At 35.2% G+C, this 17,037-nt stretch overlaps 1 protein-coding gene across 5 annotated transcripts in view; it reads right to left on the bottom strand.

The window, feature by feature from the left end:
- KIAA0825 (uncharacterized protein KIAA0825 homolog) overlaps positions 1-17,037 on the bottom strand; it is a 231,048-nt gene that overhangs the window by 99,590 nt on the left and 114,421 nt on the right. For 3 of the 5 annotated variants that reach the window (XM_015280546.4, XM_015280548.3, XM_040655737.2), the window contains exons 18-19: positions 12,734-12,889; positions 8,571-8,665 (exon numbers count right to left, since the gene is read on the bottom strand). In XM_015280546.4, coding sequence (XP_015136032.3) covers positions 8,571-8,665; positions 12,734-12,889 — 251 coding nt within the window. Of the gene's footprint in view, positions 1-1,435; positions 7,855-8,570; positions 8,666-12,733; positions 12,890-15,364; positions 15,428-17,037 lie in introns of those variants that run through there. The other 2 variants (XM_015280547.4, XM_015280549.4) reach the window with 2 other exon arrangements.

Raw genomic sequence — 17,037 nt, 5'->3', positions numbered from 1 at the left:
CTAAGAAGACTACAGGTAATTCAAATCAGCCAAATGATTTCTTATAAGTAAAGTTGAAACACCTCTCCTTTGTTGCCTATGCACATCTACACTACCAATGGATCAGTTACTGATTCATACTGATTCATACTGATCAGCTTTTGTATCATAAAATTTAGTCACAAGAGCTAGGTTTGACTCTTGACATTGCTACAGATTAAGTACGCAGTGTTGAAGAAAGCTTAGAGAACTGGCTGCAGGACCAGATCTTCAATTTGTTCAATATTAGCACTTCCCCCCTCTACCTTTTGGAAGATTACTATATCTCAACTCATTACCACTTGGAAAATGAATTATTCTGTATTACCAGCACTCTTCTGAAAATCCCTGATGTAAAAGAAACAGAATGAAGAAATGACAGGTTGGTGGGCAAAACAGACCTTTGGACTATTAGCCTTTGTTTTATAACCCCTTCATTTGTGTGTGCACTGACAAAGTCTGTAGATGAGTAGCTTAGTAACACATATTGTTTGTGTAATTCTGCATTTATTAATGTGCATTTAGAGCTTTTGTAGATATTTATGATAACTATATACCTATTAAGAATGAAAACTGGGATCAGAAAGGCTCAGAAAGTACAGATAAAAAAAGTAAATAAAATTATCTCTACTTAATATTCCTTATTTAGCAACAAAACATGAGACAGAGTTGAAAGGAAGGCAAATTATTTGCAGATGAAAGAATGAAACTATTTTTAAGAAAAATCAGATGTCAGCCACCAGGTTAATTAGACAGTTGCATAAAATGTCATTCTTACAAGTAATCATATAGTATATAAAATTATCTATGAGGGCTGCTCTGAAAGTAGTGCCTCCTATTTTGTTATGTTGGTCCACAGTATCAGAAGCAGATGTTGGTGGTATGGCAATACAGGTTGAATCGTCCCACAAATATCCTGTTAAATTTTATTGTTGTGTGAGAGATGGAAGACAGCTCTGACACAACAGTGTCTGTCATGGAAGTGTGCATGCAGTAAAGCTGTCTCAATGAATTCCAATATGCAGAAAAAATGGCACCCACTGACATTCTCTGGCACTTGCTAAACATTTACAGATACCAAACAGTGCATGTGAGCACTGTGAGGCAGTGCATTTCAGCAGTGGCCACAGCAGCATGAAAGACAAGCCATGTTCTGGATGCCCATGCACATATGTCACACCACAGCATAGTGTTTTGTAGCTAAGAAATTGCTCTATGAAACAGTGTTGTCCTCTTTGTATCTGTTGTAGTTTCCATGGAAATGAGTAGGCAGCACTACTTTCAGAGTAACCGATGTAGTAATGAAGAACAAACTTCTGAAGAAAATGATTAAATGCAAATTTTAGCTATAAACACATATTTTACAATGCATTATTAACAACAATGCATTGCATTTACTTACAATTTTTTTCCATCAAAACATAAAGAAGAACACAAACACACTCACAAATGCTATCTAATTTCAATGGAGAAAGCAAGATGCAGTGAAATAACCTCGTAAAAATGGCTTGCATAACAGGCCTATGCTTTGACAGATAGGCAGCTCTTTACACAATATAGCTCTTTTTAAAATTTTCTTTTAGAAGCAAGTTTTGAGCAATTGAAAGTATCAAGTCAGACTGAAACTTTACTGAAGTACTTTTATCAGTGTTCCTTCAAACAGAGCTGTTAAGTACACACTTCTTATCCCAGGTATGCAAAGGCATAATGATAAAGTATTTCCACATATTAAAAAGGAGTTCACATGAACTGAGATACATCAGTCCCTTCCTTTTTAGCTTTTTTTTTTCTTTTTGTGAAAGTTATTTAAGTATATTGTTTTTTATACAGGATTGACCAACATGTTAGCAGGAGAGACAGACTGCTAGCACCTAGAAACATCTAAGGCATACTTCATATGCGAAGTCTCAACTTCAGGTTCCCTTTCCTGCACAATTTGTGCTACAAATGTATACATAATACTGGTTGGAATTGCACTCAAACAGTATTTACAAAGTATACTCTTTCCTTTTGCTCAGCAATGTGCATTCTGTCACCAATGCTTTATAACTGCCATGCAAAGAATTAAATGTTTTCTGACAGATTCTTTGAAGTCGGGATATAGTTTCATTTGTCATATAAGAAGGAGATAAGCAGATGGAGGATAACTCTTGTGTTGATGGATCTGACATATGTCTTCTTATTGACCAGCTCACTTGTGGAAAAAAATTATTGCCTATCCAAAAATCCCAGTGACTTTTTCCCCCCTTTTTGAATTAGCACTAGGTTCTAATCCTCACTGTGTCTGTGATCAACCAGGAGAAAGCCAGTGATCTGGTAACAATGAGATACAACGAGGAATGCCTTCCTTGCATTTTAGAAAGCTTGTACACATATGCACTATAAGGGCATCCATTATAAACTCACTGAGCAGGTGGTAATTGCTTCAGTATTAATGGCATCACAGTTCTTCACCAACACATCATTAATAGTTGTAGATATAGCACCAATACTGATTTCCAGTATCTAGCAGTGCGCGTACATAAAGGAGCATCTCTTATTTAAAAGAAGGTTGGACTGACACATCCAAAAGTACACTAGACATAAGACTGGCATCCCCCGCCATGCAGATAGGGCCTTTATCTTGGCATACTGCCAGTAACTCCTATCCCACCATTTGTTTCTACTACAAAGAAAATTGTCAGAGAACTTGCTACCTTTCCATACCCTTGGTATCTTCATTCATTCCTCTGACTTGGACTTGTGACAGTTGCATAAAAATCTTTCACAACTAGCAAAGTGCATGCAAGTTTGCTGACATTCTCTTCAATTTCAAAACTACATAATAAATTTTTCCATGTGTTGATAAACTGGATTTTAAAAGAGCATTTTCTGGATATCAAGATAATCAACAACACAATGAATATAAACATTTTCTATAAATAGTTCACCATATGGCTACCATTCACAACAGATGGTGTCTGTGTATCCACTAGAATATACAAGAGCTATGCAGATTTGCCCTGCAATCATACAAAATTCTAAACAAGAGTTTTTTACTGCATTTCAGTTTTATTAACCTTAATTAGTGGTTTTATATATATGTATATATATATATATATCATATATATGTATATATATATATGAATATATGTATGTGATTTTATCACCCAACCCTAGTGCGTGAAAAAAATGCCACAATTATGCTGATAAAGTTGTACATAAAAGGCAAGTGAATGGTTCTCTTTAAGTACAGTCAAAGCATTTAAAAAAGAAAAAAAAAAAGATTTTCTTTATATCAGGATAGCAACTTAATATCAAGGAAACTTTACTTTGGTAAAAAACAGTGTCACATGTAAACAGTACTAAACTTCTAATTTACCAGTCTGGACTACATTAAGAAAAACTGTAAAGTGAAAAGAACATGAGAATTTGTGCATATTTGGCAGCAAATATTACTACAAAGCATACATATTTTACCTAAATTTAGTAGAAAACATATTACTTTTTGATAGCTTACCTCAAGCCAATACATAAACAATTCCAGGTTTTTCACTCTGAAAAGTTGTTGGGTCTTTGAGAATATTTAATCAAAAGAACGCATGGCTGGACATAAACCACTGAATCTACCCAGTTTCTACTTAAAAACTATTTATGTTCCTATCACTGTTCAAATGTTTTCTGGAGAACTGTTCTTGAGCTATACTGGTCTGCTGGAAATCTTTTAATCTGCAGTCTACACCATTTACATTTCACAGCAGTTCTTATCCACTTGAACAAATACTGCTTTTAACTTGAATAATTCTTTATACTGCACTGGCTTCAGCTGGTTTCAGGGAGATAGTTTATTTTCTTCATAGTGCCTGGCATAGTTTTTTATCTGACGCATTTACAGCAAAACAATGTATTCCTTATTTTTAAGTTCCTAGGATGCTGATTCTTAGTATCTTATGATACTTAGACCTCTGTTGGCTTTGCCACAGGCATGAGTTCTCTATTTCTGGAGCTCCCTGAATGCTCCTGCTCACACATTCACACTCAGACGAGCACATCACTACCATGAAATCAACATTCATATAGGACCTGCATTGGTACCTACTGCTCCATGGAACTTTCCTAACTGCAAAGGACGGAATGCCCCCAGTTCTCAGAATTGCAACTTACTGCAGTATTGGGCAATGGATCCCTGTGATTCAAAAAGTTCTAGGCTGTTTCTCATATTTATAGTGAGTGAAATGTAGCTATTCGCTACAGTAACATAACAAGTGAAGCTGAATGTTCTGTAGAACAACAGAAGGTCACATCACAAAACACAACCAAATGTTATATTGTACATATGTATTCTAACATCGTATATGTTGGCTGAGACAATCCTCTGAAAACAGAGTTAAGTATCGTACACCAGTATAAAGGAGAATGCATGAACAAGAAGGTGAATTTACTTTTGTGCATGAGTTGCTGCACTTGGTTCAGTTGTGACAGAGTTCATTTTCTTTATATGATGAAAATGAATAGAACTATAGGACCATAGAATTGCTCAGGCTGGAAAAGACCTTAAAGATCATCGAGTCCAACCATGACTTAACCATACTAGCCTAACTCTAACAACCTTCCGCTAAACCATGGCTGAGCACCACATCCAAATGGTTTTTAAACACATCCAGGGATGGTAACTCATCCACCTCCCTGGGGAGCCTATTTCAGTGCTTTACAACCCTTTCTGTAAAGATGTTTTTCCTGATATCCAACCTAAACTTACCCTGGTGCAACTTGAGGGCATTTCCCCTCATCCTGTCACCTGTCACCAGGGAGAAAAGACCAACCTTACTCTCGCTGAAAGAACCTTTCAGATATTGGAAGAGAACAATAAGGTCTCCCTTCAGCCTCCTTCTCCCCAGATGCCATGCTATCCATTTGTGTCTAAAATAGAACTAATAACGCACTAGCATTTTTTCAGTCACTCAACACAGTGCCAAGGCTTTCTCTTTTTCCCACTCTGCCTCCTCAGCAAGTAGGCACACAAGAGGCTATGAGAGGATGCGGTCAAGACACTTGATCTCAAGAGGGCAGGCCAAACCCTATGGCACTGTGCTTAGCAAGGAAAGCTGGGGGAACAGATGAGAAAAGGGTGTGACGTTCAGATTGTGGTGTTTGTCTGCTCAGATACCCATTAAGTGTGATGAGCCCTGCTTGTCTGGAATGCCTAAACATCTGCCTGCTGGGTAGAAGTGAAGGAGCTCCCTATTTTGCTTTGCTTGTGTGCACGACTTTCATTTCACGTATTAAACTATCTTGATCTAAACCCATCAGTTTTCTCACTTTGACCCCTCCAATTCTCCCCACACTGACCTACTGCAGAGGTGTGAGCAAGGGGCTGTATAGATGCCTAGTTACTGGCCAAGGCGACCCACTACAGTCACTGAAGTATGTCCTAATGTTGCAGTGTCTACAGAGAAATTGCCAAGCAGCTAACAAGAAAAGATAATGACAGCTGATAGAACAATCTGCACAAATGATTTCAATGTAACTTAGCCAGGCAGTAACAATCTTTACTTTATGAGTAACACAATCATTAAAAGTTGAAATATACATCAATTAAATAATAACAAAAAGCACATGGTCTTCTTGTCTCAATGAATGTATTAGAGGTAAAGATAATTTGATGATGAAATTAAGTAAGGATGTAAAACTGAACACCAAGATTTAATAAAGCAGCATGTATCTGCATGACTATATGGGATATGCTTGAAAACTTGGTTAAATCAAATACTATAAATTAGCTGAATGTTTATACGCTATTACTTTAAGTACAATAAAAAGTGTGTTTTAACATTCATTCTTGCAGCTAGAACTACATATAGAAATAATCAGAAATAAAGCCAGAAAGTGAATGAAGTTTTCTGTCTGTAACTTTTTTTTTTACAGTTTCAAAAGGTATTAACTGTTTTTTTTCTGTTTCCACCTAATGATCAATTCTAACAGGCTATTTTTGATAACCTTCTACATTTGATAAGATTGAAATCACATGATAACATCAACAACACACATCTTTCATTTGAAGTCTTCTAAATACTTACTTTGAAGTAAGCGTTGGATTTGATGGAATAGATTCATGCCCTCATGTGGAGCCAACAATAAGCAGTATGCAACCATTCATTCTGTTTTTAACCAGTCCTAAAAGCGTCTTACTTTCCCCTAACCACCAACCAATTAATTTGCCTACCACTCACTGGCTCTGGGACAATAGTCCCATAACCCCGTTCCACCTAACTCAGTCATTAACTAGGTTAGAGGAACATTTCCCTTGTAAATGAATCCCCTAAGCATTTCCGAACTGTCTTCCTCGCCCCCCCCCCCTTCCCCCCCAAAAAAAGAGAGCAGAACATATTATTTTTCTTCATGTACATTAGATAATATTTCTTTCTAAATATAAAAAGAAACAAACCTCATGACCACTTTGAGCAGGTAAAGGTATTCTGGGCTGCGTAAAAGTAACTGCTAAGGGAAAGCTTTGGCATACGTTACAGAAATGAGATGAGTAATTATAACAGTATGATGATTCTGACTCTTTTTAAGTACTGTCCTTCATTTTGTTCATCTCACCAGAGATAGGAAATGGTAAAAACAGGATGGATCCACAAATCAAGGTCAAAATAATCACACACCCACTTAGCCTGATCCTTAAGCCATGAGCATGAGTAAGATTGAAACCTGTGTAATTTTAAGGAGTATGAAACATCACCAAAAGATATGGCTTATGTGAGTCACTGCAAAACTTGTTTGAGTAACTACAAGACTAGCTAGAATTGGCCTGTCTATCTAGAAAACAAGGGTAGACAAACTTCAGCTATACTAAAAATTGAGCCATATAAAGACAAGCTGTGTAGGAGATGCTGGTCATTATGGTGGATGTCAGGACTAGCAGCTCTGCTTAAGGCTCACAAGGGATTTAGATGATCTGTTGGTCTTTAAAGTAGAGAGAAGTTTGAATAATAAATCCATGAACTAATCATTAATGTCTTGCATAATGTCACTTCTAGATGAGAATTTCCATATCACGTAGAAGGGCAATGAATGGAGACATTTTCAAATTAGGAAGAATGACAACAATTAGGGCAATTATTAGAAGGAAAAAGAAAAGAAAAGAAAGATGCAACAATAGAACATACAATAAAAGTGTGAAATATGGAGAAGATGTATACACATGACTTCTTTCCTAAATTTATACAGAGATCTAAAGAAAAGTGGAATGTTTTCAAGACATCAGGGAAGATGAAGTGACCACAGAAAATGTTTCCTCTGCAATCAGAGCGGTTCTCTCTACTTTGTTTGGTTCATATTGAGCACATCAACTTAAAGGGAAGTATAAAGAACGTTTTCAGTCTAAGAATTTCTATTAGGCTCTCTTTCAAAAGGGCAAGCTAACCCATTTTTAAATGAAGAATAAATGTTAGTGATCAGCTAACTATCACAGGAAGGAATATTACTGAATTCTCTCTGTCATTTAACATAAAAATGGCACTACTGGTACAAATCAGAAAGTTCATGTAGCCACACATTCTGCCTGGAAGTGGATAAGGTAGAAGAACTGGATGGCAAAAGGGAGAGCATGTTTTTGCCAGTGTTACTTCCTGTGCAGCTGTATCAAAATTTTAGAAAATAACAATTTGGGTCAGGGAAGAATTCATTTTAGTCGAATTAAGAAGAGTGTAAGTAAACTGAACAAATATTCTATATGTAAAATTGAGGTGCAATTAAACGGTTAGGGCATTCAGTTCTAGTATTATACTGAAAATGTGGCAAAAAAACCCCATCTTTTACCTGCAAATAGCGTGCTTGAAATTGTCACCATAGTTTCTAAACAAACAAATAATTAACTTTAAAAGGCAAATAATATAACAGTACACAGATTCAACATTACAAAGAGAACATTACACTTTTCCGTTCATAATATATGTTTTCCAATCCTCCCAAGGCTATACAGTAAATATTTTAGAAAATACACCTATTGTTTCCACCTGCAATTTTGTGCATGTAACAAATTGGTATTTCTGAATTTAGTGAATATAAATTCTGCATTAAATAAATGCTTAATTTATGTACAGATATAGATTTTACAAGCAAAAAAAAAAACCTGCTCAATAATTTCCATAAGTTAAAATTTATTAGAGAAATACTTAATATTTCTAACTGCTTTCCATATCCTCAGCTGAATTTAGGAGTCACTGCAATCTGAGCAAAAATTCCCAAAGTTCTGTGCTGAAATCTCCATGGGCAGTATGTCCCTAAAAATGTTTAAATTTACTAGTTTCTGTTTAAAGCACTGTTTATGGTCAATATCAATTCAAGTCAGCAAGAAATAAATAACTGGGTCCTCAAAATAGGAATTACAAACTGTCTTTGTATGGAACAAACAGACACAAATATAATAAGTATTTCCATTTTAAAACTGCATATTCAAAAATAAATGTATAATTTACTTCATAAATTTCACTGCTAAAATATGTATGTGTTGACCACTACAAAGTAAAGTGACAAGTGGAAAGTACACTTAATTGTCAGAATCCCTTTACCTGTGTGTCAGCAGCACCCTGAAGGTCATCTGATTCAGTCCCAAACAACTTGGCAGCAAGTCTGACCAATCCCAGTTCCATTCAGTAATGGTTGACTGTTGATACATGGCAAGAAGCTTTTGTTAGTTATTAATCAGTGTTAATATCATCAGTAAATTAAAGCTCCAGCTGTGATATACTAACCATGAAGGAGGGGGGTCTAGAACAAGGACTTAGACACATGATATCAATCATGTCCACAGTAGAAGGTTTTTATTCCAATAAGACAGCAATTAATTTACAAATCCATTTGGGAATGTAACCATTATTTAGAAAAAGATACATCAATTTTTTTGAACCGTTATTATTCCAACTGTTAATGGCATTCTGCCCAACCACTTTGTCTGAAAGCTTGACTCTTTGTTTGAAAAGCAAAGTAATTGGCAACTTTTTATGTAACAGCAATTTATATTTTCTGCTGTCAGCAAAAAGTTTGTAATGAAAAACATAGTGCAGTTCGTTACTTAGTTACTAAGTGTAACCTGTATCTTAATTAGAGAAGGATGGGTTTATCTGTTTATTTTTCTGCAAGGCACTCTTTTCACCAGATTTTTATTATAAACACACCAGTAAGTCTACAAAACATGAAGTCATACATTTACATACTCCTTATTTAATAAATAAAAATGATATATAGTGTGTAGACAAAAGACCACACACAACATTCTTATGTTTTTAAAACAGTAACCCCTGTTGAATAATATTAATTTTAGTTGTCAGCACTGATCAGCAAAGGAATCATTCAAAAATTATTACTACCAAAATAGCACTGAGCAGTTTGAAAAAACAAACAAAAAAAGATGAAGTTAGTCATAACAATGAAAATACAGCTAAATAAAAATACAGAAGTGTGACATGTAGTATATCTTTTTCTTCTTACAGAAGAACTTAGTTCTTCTGGGAGAGCAATTCCTCCAGGTAGTCCCTCTCCCCTTCCTTCCATCTTTATTTTATTCCCTTCCTTCTTCTCACTAAAGCTCATCTCTGGCATGCACTTAAAAGTAACATTCAAAAAGAAGGGTGAAGTACAGAGTCAGAGAGGGAGACAAGGGTAGCTAGAGAAATAATAATAAAGTGAAAGTGGAAAGTAAATGAAGAAGTAACAGAAAATCTGATAAACAAGAAATAGCAGAATGATTCAACAGAGAACACAGTGGGAGAATACAGGGGAGAAAACGTGCAATTGCTCAATACTCTACACTAAATTAGAAATAGAAAAACAAATATGGGAGGAATGCTTGTAAAATGAAGGACAGTAAAAGGGAGAAGCTGAACTGACAGTATTAACAGTCATAAAGACATTTAGGAAAGCTTATAAACACATAGTAGATTAAAACTCGGTCTACCAGACTGGTCAGTCCTGTGAAAAAGAGAGAATTTAAAATAAAACAAAAACCAAACGAAACACCAATCAAACATGAAACCACACACAAAAACACTACATACTTTAGGAAAGGATTATGATTTCTTTAAAATATTTTATTTTACTGCTACTGTTGAAGAGTTGTACAGGCTGGACTTAATCTTATTAGACAATAGAGCAGCAGCACTGGCAGAGACTGAGGTGTCAGGACAAATTGATAAAATCAAGAGCAACAAGTTACTAGGACCAGATGGCGATTATTCAAAATTTTTGCAGGAATGTAAGAATGAAATAGCTGAATTGTTAACAGAAATGACACACTTCATAGAATCAGCTACTGAACTGAAGGTTGGAAGATAGGAAATTTACATGTCTTTAATAAAAATTGCAGTTGATCTCAAAATAGCAGTTCAGTGGCCTTTGTTTCAGGAGCAATATAACTTGCAGAAATTATGATTAGGAAACTTGCCAAACATGGCATGTTGGGGATAAATTAGCAAAACTTCAGGATAGAAAAATCAACCACCCTAAATAATGTACTGCATTTTTTACAGAGACTGAAAAGCAACACATTAAATATTTGCTATAAATTATCTTTCAGAAAGCTTTTGAAATGATTTCCTTTAAAAAAATCATCTGCTGTGGAAGCTAAGAGTATTTACACTGTACAGTACACCACAGTGTAAAACAAGCATGCCTGGTCAGGACTCAGGTCCTCACAGGAAGCATTGCCTATTCAAATTGGCCCTTCTGCAAGAAAAAAATTTAAATGCAATATAACTCACTGGCAAAAATATGCTGTAAAATCAGGATTTTATTGAGACTTAGAATTTACTGAGGAGCAAACATTATTTCCTATATTGAAAATACACTGATTCACATTAGACTTAAAGAAAAATTGTCAGTTTTAAAGAAACTTGTCAGTTTCATGGCAGTTGCCAACCACTAAGAATGAACATAAGAAAACATATATTTCATGTGACAAATAATTGTTCCTTGCCCACAAAGGTGGTGAATGCTCATTGGAGGCATTCAGTGTCAAGCTGGACAGGGCTCTAAGCAACATGATGGACCTGTAGATGTCCCTGTTCATTGCAGGGGAGTTGGACTAGACGGCCTTTAATGGTTCCTTCCAAATCAAACAATTCTATGATTCTATAAAAGTACATCTTCTACAGACCCTGGGAATAGTCTTCACAAGGAACCAGATACTGAACTACACTGGCCCCTATATAATTAACAAAATCCCACACCACTAAATAAATGTGCAACTAAAGGGAACTAAAGTATTTAATGACATTGTTAAGATCACAAAATATGCCCATTATTGTGAACAACAGGGTTGGCACATGGTATCTTATAAAAGCTCTGTGATCTAATGTATTTTTCTTAATTCTAAAATATTTCCCAGTATTCTGATAATAGATTTTATGCCAAAAGTTTATAAAAATGCAAAGCAATTTAATACAAACTATCCATTGTCATATGCTGATTAATAGAGCACTGCAAATCTGTCATGTAGCAGAAAAATTCTACGCCAAGTTGTCACTACTTCAAGGTCTTATTCTAGCACACTATTAATGAATTGGGAATTGAGGTGTGGTAAACTATTTTCTGAACTTCAGCTTGGAGTGATTTTACACCCTCTTAAATTCCGCCTGTTACTTGTAAGGAAAGCACTTGTAAGGAAAAGACACTTTAAAATATGTTCCTCTGGTGTGAGAAGCCTTGTGAAATTGGTACTAATCTCCTTTTTCAGGACATTACCACCTTGATTGCAACATGACAGTGATTAAGCATTGATTAAACAAGTAGAAAAAAAAAAAGGTAAAACAGAATACAGCTGGTGAAATAGTTCAAAATGGATACAATGTAAAAAGCAGATGATGCAATTTGAAAACAAAGCTGTTCTGGAAAATGGTGTCTTTCAACCAAAAGTATGTAAAGTAAATGAATTTCGGGCAGCTTTAATACCATTTATTCTTAAATGTTGGAAATCGTAGGTGAAGAATCAAAACTATAGATTAATGGTTAAGAAGTCTTGAGAAACTATGGTGTAAGAATTTTTAGTTGTCCAAATGCTACCGGAAACTACAATCCATTTTGTGAAACGAATTAGTTACGTAGATCTCTGGCAGAGATTTTGGCAACTAGGTTTATTCTCTTAAACTCTTATAAAATCAGGAAAGGGATTTCTGTAAGTAATTTATAATCCTTTGCTTATCACTAGCACAGCTTATGCAAAACACAGAAATGCCTCCTTTAATTCCCTCTCCCCTCTTCCACTGACTCTGAGTTTCCAAAGTTTACATTAATGAACAGTAATTTACGTTACTGTTCAACATTTCTGTGAACGACTGATCAGGTAAGACTCTAAATATGCATTTGGCATTTTGCCATGACTTCTCAAAGGACTAAGACTAGCCCCATGTACCATCACACAGATATAATGCATGTCATTGCTACTAATAGGTTTTCCTTCACTATACTGAACCAACACAGAAAGTCTAAGTTTCAAATTGTTCTTATATGCAATAATTCTGATAAAAGAAAAAGACAATAATGGCTTTTTGAACACCATAATATTGTGGAAGGTGCCCTCATTAAATTCCTGAGTAATAATATCCCTTTGCACTTCATCAAATTTGAACTCATGTAATTAATTCCTGTTTCATAACTTTAGTCTCTGTCATTATCATGATCATAATAAGACTGACAAGTAAAAATTATACTATAACCACGGTTTCAGATTTTCACAAACCTGATTGAACACTTTCGCACAAGACTGGCTGTGCACCTGGAAGGGGTTGAAGACAGCTTGCTCCTCTCTGCCCTTCAGTGTCAAAAGCAAGCTTTGATTGGAAGTAATATTCTCTTCAGGAGAATTCTCACAAGACAGTTGCTCGTTCAAATATTCCTTATAAGGAAAAACAAAACAAACAAACAAAATAAAACACATGGAACAATACGTGCCTCCTAGTCTTCTAAAAGTGAAATTTGACCAAATTTCAAGCATCACTTTACTATGTACTTGATAGAAATTCCTTGTATTAAAGGAAGGAATAACAAATCTCTCTCAAAATACAAATCTTTTCAAGATTAACAAACAACAAATAACCTGCCCCCCCCCCCCCCTCCCCAAACACCAAACACCAAACCGAAGCAAATCGGAGTAATCTAAGCTATCGTTTTGAAATTATCATCAACTTATGTTTATTAGTTCTCAGCATATTTGTTAGGTCTATGTAGAAATGAAAAACAAATGTTTCCTATATGATATCGTAATGTATTATAGCTATTACATGACTTCTTCTGTATTATAAAGTACACAGGAATATTTGTTTTTAGATAGCATTGCCTTACATAGTTACTGTATGACTATAAACGAATTGTACAATGGAAGTGTCCAAATTGGTTGTTCAAACATAGGAGGTAAACATTCTACCACTCTTCAAAGCTATTTTTAATTAGTTAAGTGTTTGAAGACTAGAAGTCATCTGTGATTTACATGGCAATTTCATAAACTATAGTGTACCAGATACATTATTATTTTGGCCAGTCTCTTCTGTTTTCACTTCTTAAACCACCATGTAAATAAATCATCACTGCATGCCAATAAGGTCTTTTGATTAAATAGTACTGTATTACAAAGAGCTAAATAAAGAAACACAGGTCTACTTGCTGGAAGGACTGACTATTGTGATTAAACAGTTTATCACTATTAAAATTAAGTCCATAATGAAAGGATTGCTATAACATTGAGCAAGTACTCAAGGTGAGTCTTCATTAAGATGGATGGATGCAAATATTGTTTTGCAGAAATACTGAGCTAATAAAATAATTTAGACTCAGGTGAAGGAGTGTGTAAACTACCTGCCAAGCCACTGCGCTCCTCAGTGGATAATTTCATCATCAGCTTAAACTGATCTAACTGTGGTCTGGCTTGAAAGGCACAAATTCCATCCCGATCCACATAGATTGTAGTTTTTTCTTACTTGTGTTGGCACTAGCATATGTTGTGAAATTATCCAGAAAAAAATAAAGGTTTCAGCCAGATAAGCAAGCCACGTGATTTTTAGTGCTAACACAGAGGATGCTCTAGGACTGGAAAATCAGAGTCAAGAGAGAGCACAGGTCTGTCTCTTGGTTGTGGCCAATTGTCAGGACTGCTTAAACAATCATGAAACCATCTAATTGTATTTTAAAAAAATAGATCTCAGTGCTTTTTTAGTTTAAAACAACACTGTAATCCAGCTGTGAAAACATATCTTCAGTCTTTTACCTATATTTTCCCAGCCTCCAAAAGTGGAATTTTTGGTGGGTTTTTTTTTTTTTTTTCCTCTTTTTCTCCATTCTTTATTCTGTGCCAAAGCCAAGATTTCATAGTCATGGTAAGGTGGGGCAACTTAAATGATATGTCTACGTGTATACCAACTTGACTTAAAGTACTGCCTCATATGAATGCATTTTCTCAACTCTAAAGCAACTCAGCCACCTGGTTGTCACAGCTCCAGCAGAAGAGTCTGTTGTCTTTTCAGAAGAAAGTTGGAACTTGCTTAAGTCATACTTGCTATAGATTTGAATGTTTCAAGTGGCATACAGCTTAATTCCCAACATAGGGATTTTCATTTCTTTGGGCTAGAATCATAGAATCATAGAACGGTTTGGGTTGGAAGGGACCTTTAAGACCACCTAGTTCCAACCCCCCTGCTATAGGGAGGAACACCTCCCACTAGACCAGGTTGCTCAAAGCCCCATCCAGCCTGGTTTTGAATTGTTCCAGGGAGGGGACATTCACAGCCTCACTGGGCAACCTCTTCCCAGTAAGTACTATAGATTTATATTTTATTGACAAAAAGACTGAAGCAACAACAGTAAATACATTAGTTTAAGGACTCCTGTAGTACAGTACACACTGTAGACCCAGAAAAGCTTGTGTTTCAAAAAAGTGAGAACAAAAAGATGAAATCACGATTGTAATCACGTAAATTGTATCCTTATTACTGATGACTGTACATGAAACAAACCAGACAGTGTTTGTGAGCTAGACAGCTCAGGAGAGTTGGTTTTTCCTTTGGTAGCCATTAGTGAAAATTAGCTTTAAAAATAATTATTATTCTTGATAAATACATACCTTCATCTGTAGACCATTTTGAGCTCTACAGTGTCTGCAATAGATTTTTATTACATTTATTTCCAAACATAGCTTCTAAGAATTTATTCATGTTCTCCCCTGCCTTTCTAAGGAAAATTATTGAGCCACAATTTTCTGTCTCATTGTTTTGTTCTCTATTCACATGCAATTATTAATCACCAGCAGAAAGATCTCCAAACTCAATTTAAGAACATGACCTTTTGACAGTCCAAGGAGTCTAAGAAGGAAAGCACAGACCTTCTAACAGGCAATCCAGTCTGTTTTTTTTTGTTGTTGTTGTTGTCAGCTGCATTTAACAATCTAAAACATGAAAGATAATACTGAAAAATGCATTACCATAATACTATGCTAAGTATTAAAATATGTTGTAACTGTTTCAAAAGACTAGTGGAAGTAAGATTCTTATATCCTATGCCAATCAGGATTTTTTTATTATTATTATTTTTAAGTCAAGACAGGTTTTTTCCACTGAGAAATGTTCTATTTTTAATGAAGCTCTTACTAACAGCACAAAATCAAGGAGAGACACCTGGGATGTGGAAAGATAGGCTAAGGTCCCTCTTCCAACTAATTCTCTCAGCCTTTCACCTCCTATTGGAGCTGCTCCACTTTGTATAAATAACTGAATACTCATAGGACTCAGATCTTGATTCAGGGTCTCCAGAACCTGATACGGGCATTCTACCTGTTCAATTAGAATATGATTCTGTTTTTGACCCCAGAAGTTGCGGAACGGATTTTTATAGCAATTTCTAAAACATGAAACAATTCCTTTAGGGGAAAATGACGAAGTCCCACACTGTTAGCTAAAGCTCTAACAGTTTGGGCATTTAGTTTGGATACAGATAAAGGATTGAGCCTGCAAATCTAGTCCCTTTGGTGATTGCCCTACCTACTGCATTATGAGGTCTTAAAATATCTGCTATTTTAAGAGGTCTTGCTCACAATCTTTTCTTCACTTCATTATACTAGGAGTAATCCTGAATGTGCTCCAGGTGAAAAGGTTTTGTTTGAACTGTATTACAGTAATAATTTTCACTTCACTTCCTGAACCATTTAATTGTTTGAGATGAAATTTGAAAAGACTCTGTATTGTATTAATATTAGGTTGCCATCTCTACATATATGCTTATATTGCTTCTAAAAGTTCAAAATGCAGATATATAAAGTTTGCTTTTAAGCCTGTTCTTAAGAATTAAATTGTTGATCTGATTTTCAGAAGCTGAGCTGCTTTATTGCTTTATACATAGCTACCTAATTGTTTTTTGGTTTTTTTTTTGCTATCAAATTTTTCTAAGTCTTGGACTCTGCCTATATTTGCATTATTTTGCATTTTATTATAAACACTTCTGTACACTTGAAATGATTGTTACAACCCCTGCACTTGCATTCAAGGAATAGTAATTTAGTAATTAAAGCTAATAAATAGAACTTTCTTAATTAAGCTGTGTAGATCTGTGTTACCATACAATTTAAGCAAACCTGTGTTTACTTCAGCGTATATAATAAGAATGCTTCTGGTAACTTGTGGCAATTTAGTACAGCCTTAGAAATAGTGAGATAATTCTTTTATCTTGCCCAAACTCCACGTGTAGCAAACAAATACGTATCTGTTCACTGTAATTTTGAAAGCACTTTAACTAAGCAGAGTTCTCTAGCTGAAGCACAGTTTCCATTTGGATGCATTTACTCTCTCAGTACAGCCATGGGGTTTGTACGTTAAATCGGAGAATTGATTTACCACATTTAATTATACTTCCTGTAACAGCCAATTTTTCAGTAGCTTTCTTGGTTTTTTTTTTAATTATTATTATTTTTAACTGTGCTTAAACTTTTAAAATGCATCTTTTGTCTACAGCGCAAATCTAAAGGAAGTTTATGTGCCTTAATACTGTTTAAGTACATAAATA

Source organism: Gallus gallus, chromosome Z, assembly GCF_016699485.2.
Source record: "Gallus gallus isolate bGalGal1 chromosome Z, bGalGal1.mat.broiler.GRCg7b, whole genome shotgun sequence".
In the NCBI taxonomy this organism is placed as follows: domain Eukaryota; kingdom Metazoa; phylum Chordata; class Aves; order Galliformes; family Phasianidae; genus Gallus; species Gallus gallus.
This window is presented reverse-complemented; position numbering and strand designations above follow the sequence as displayed.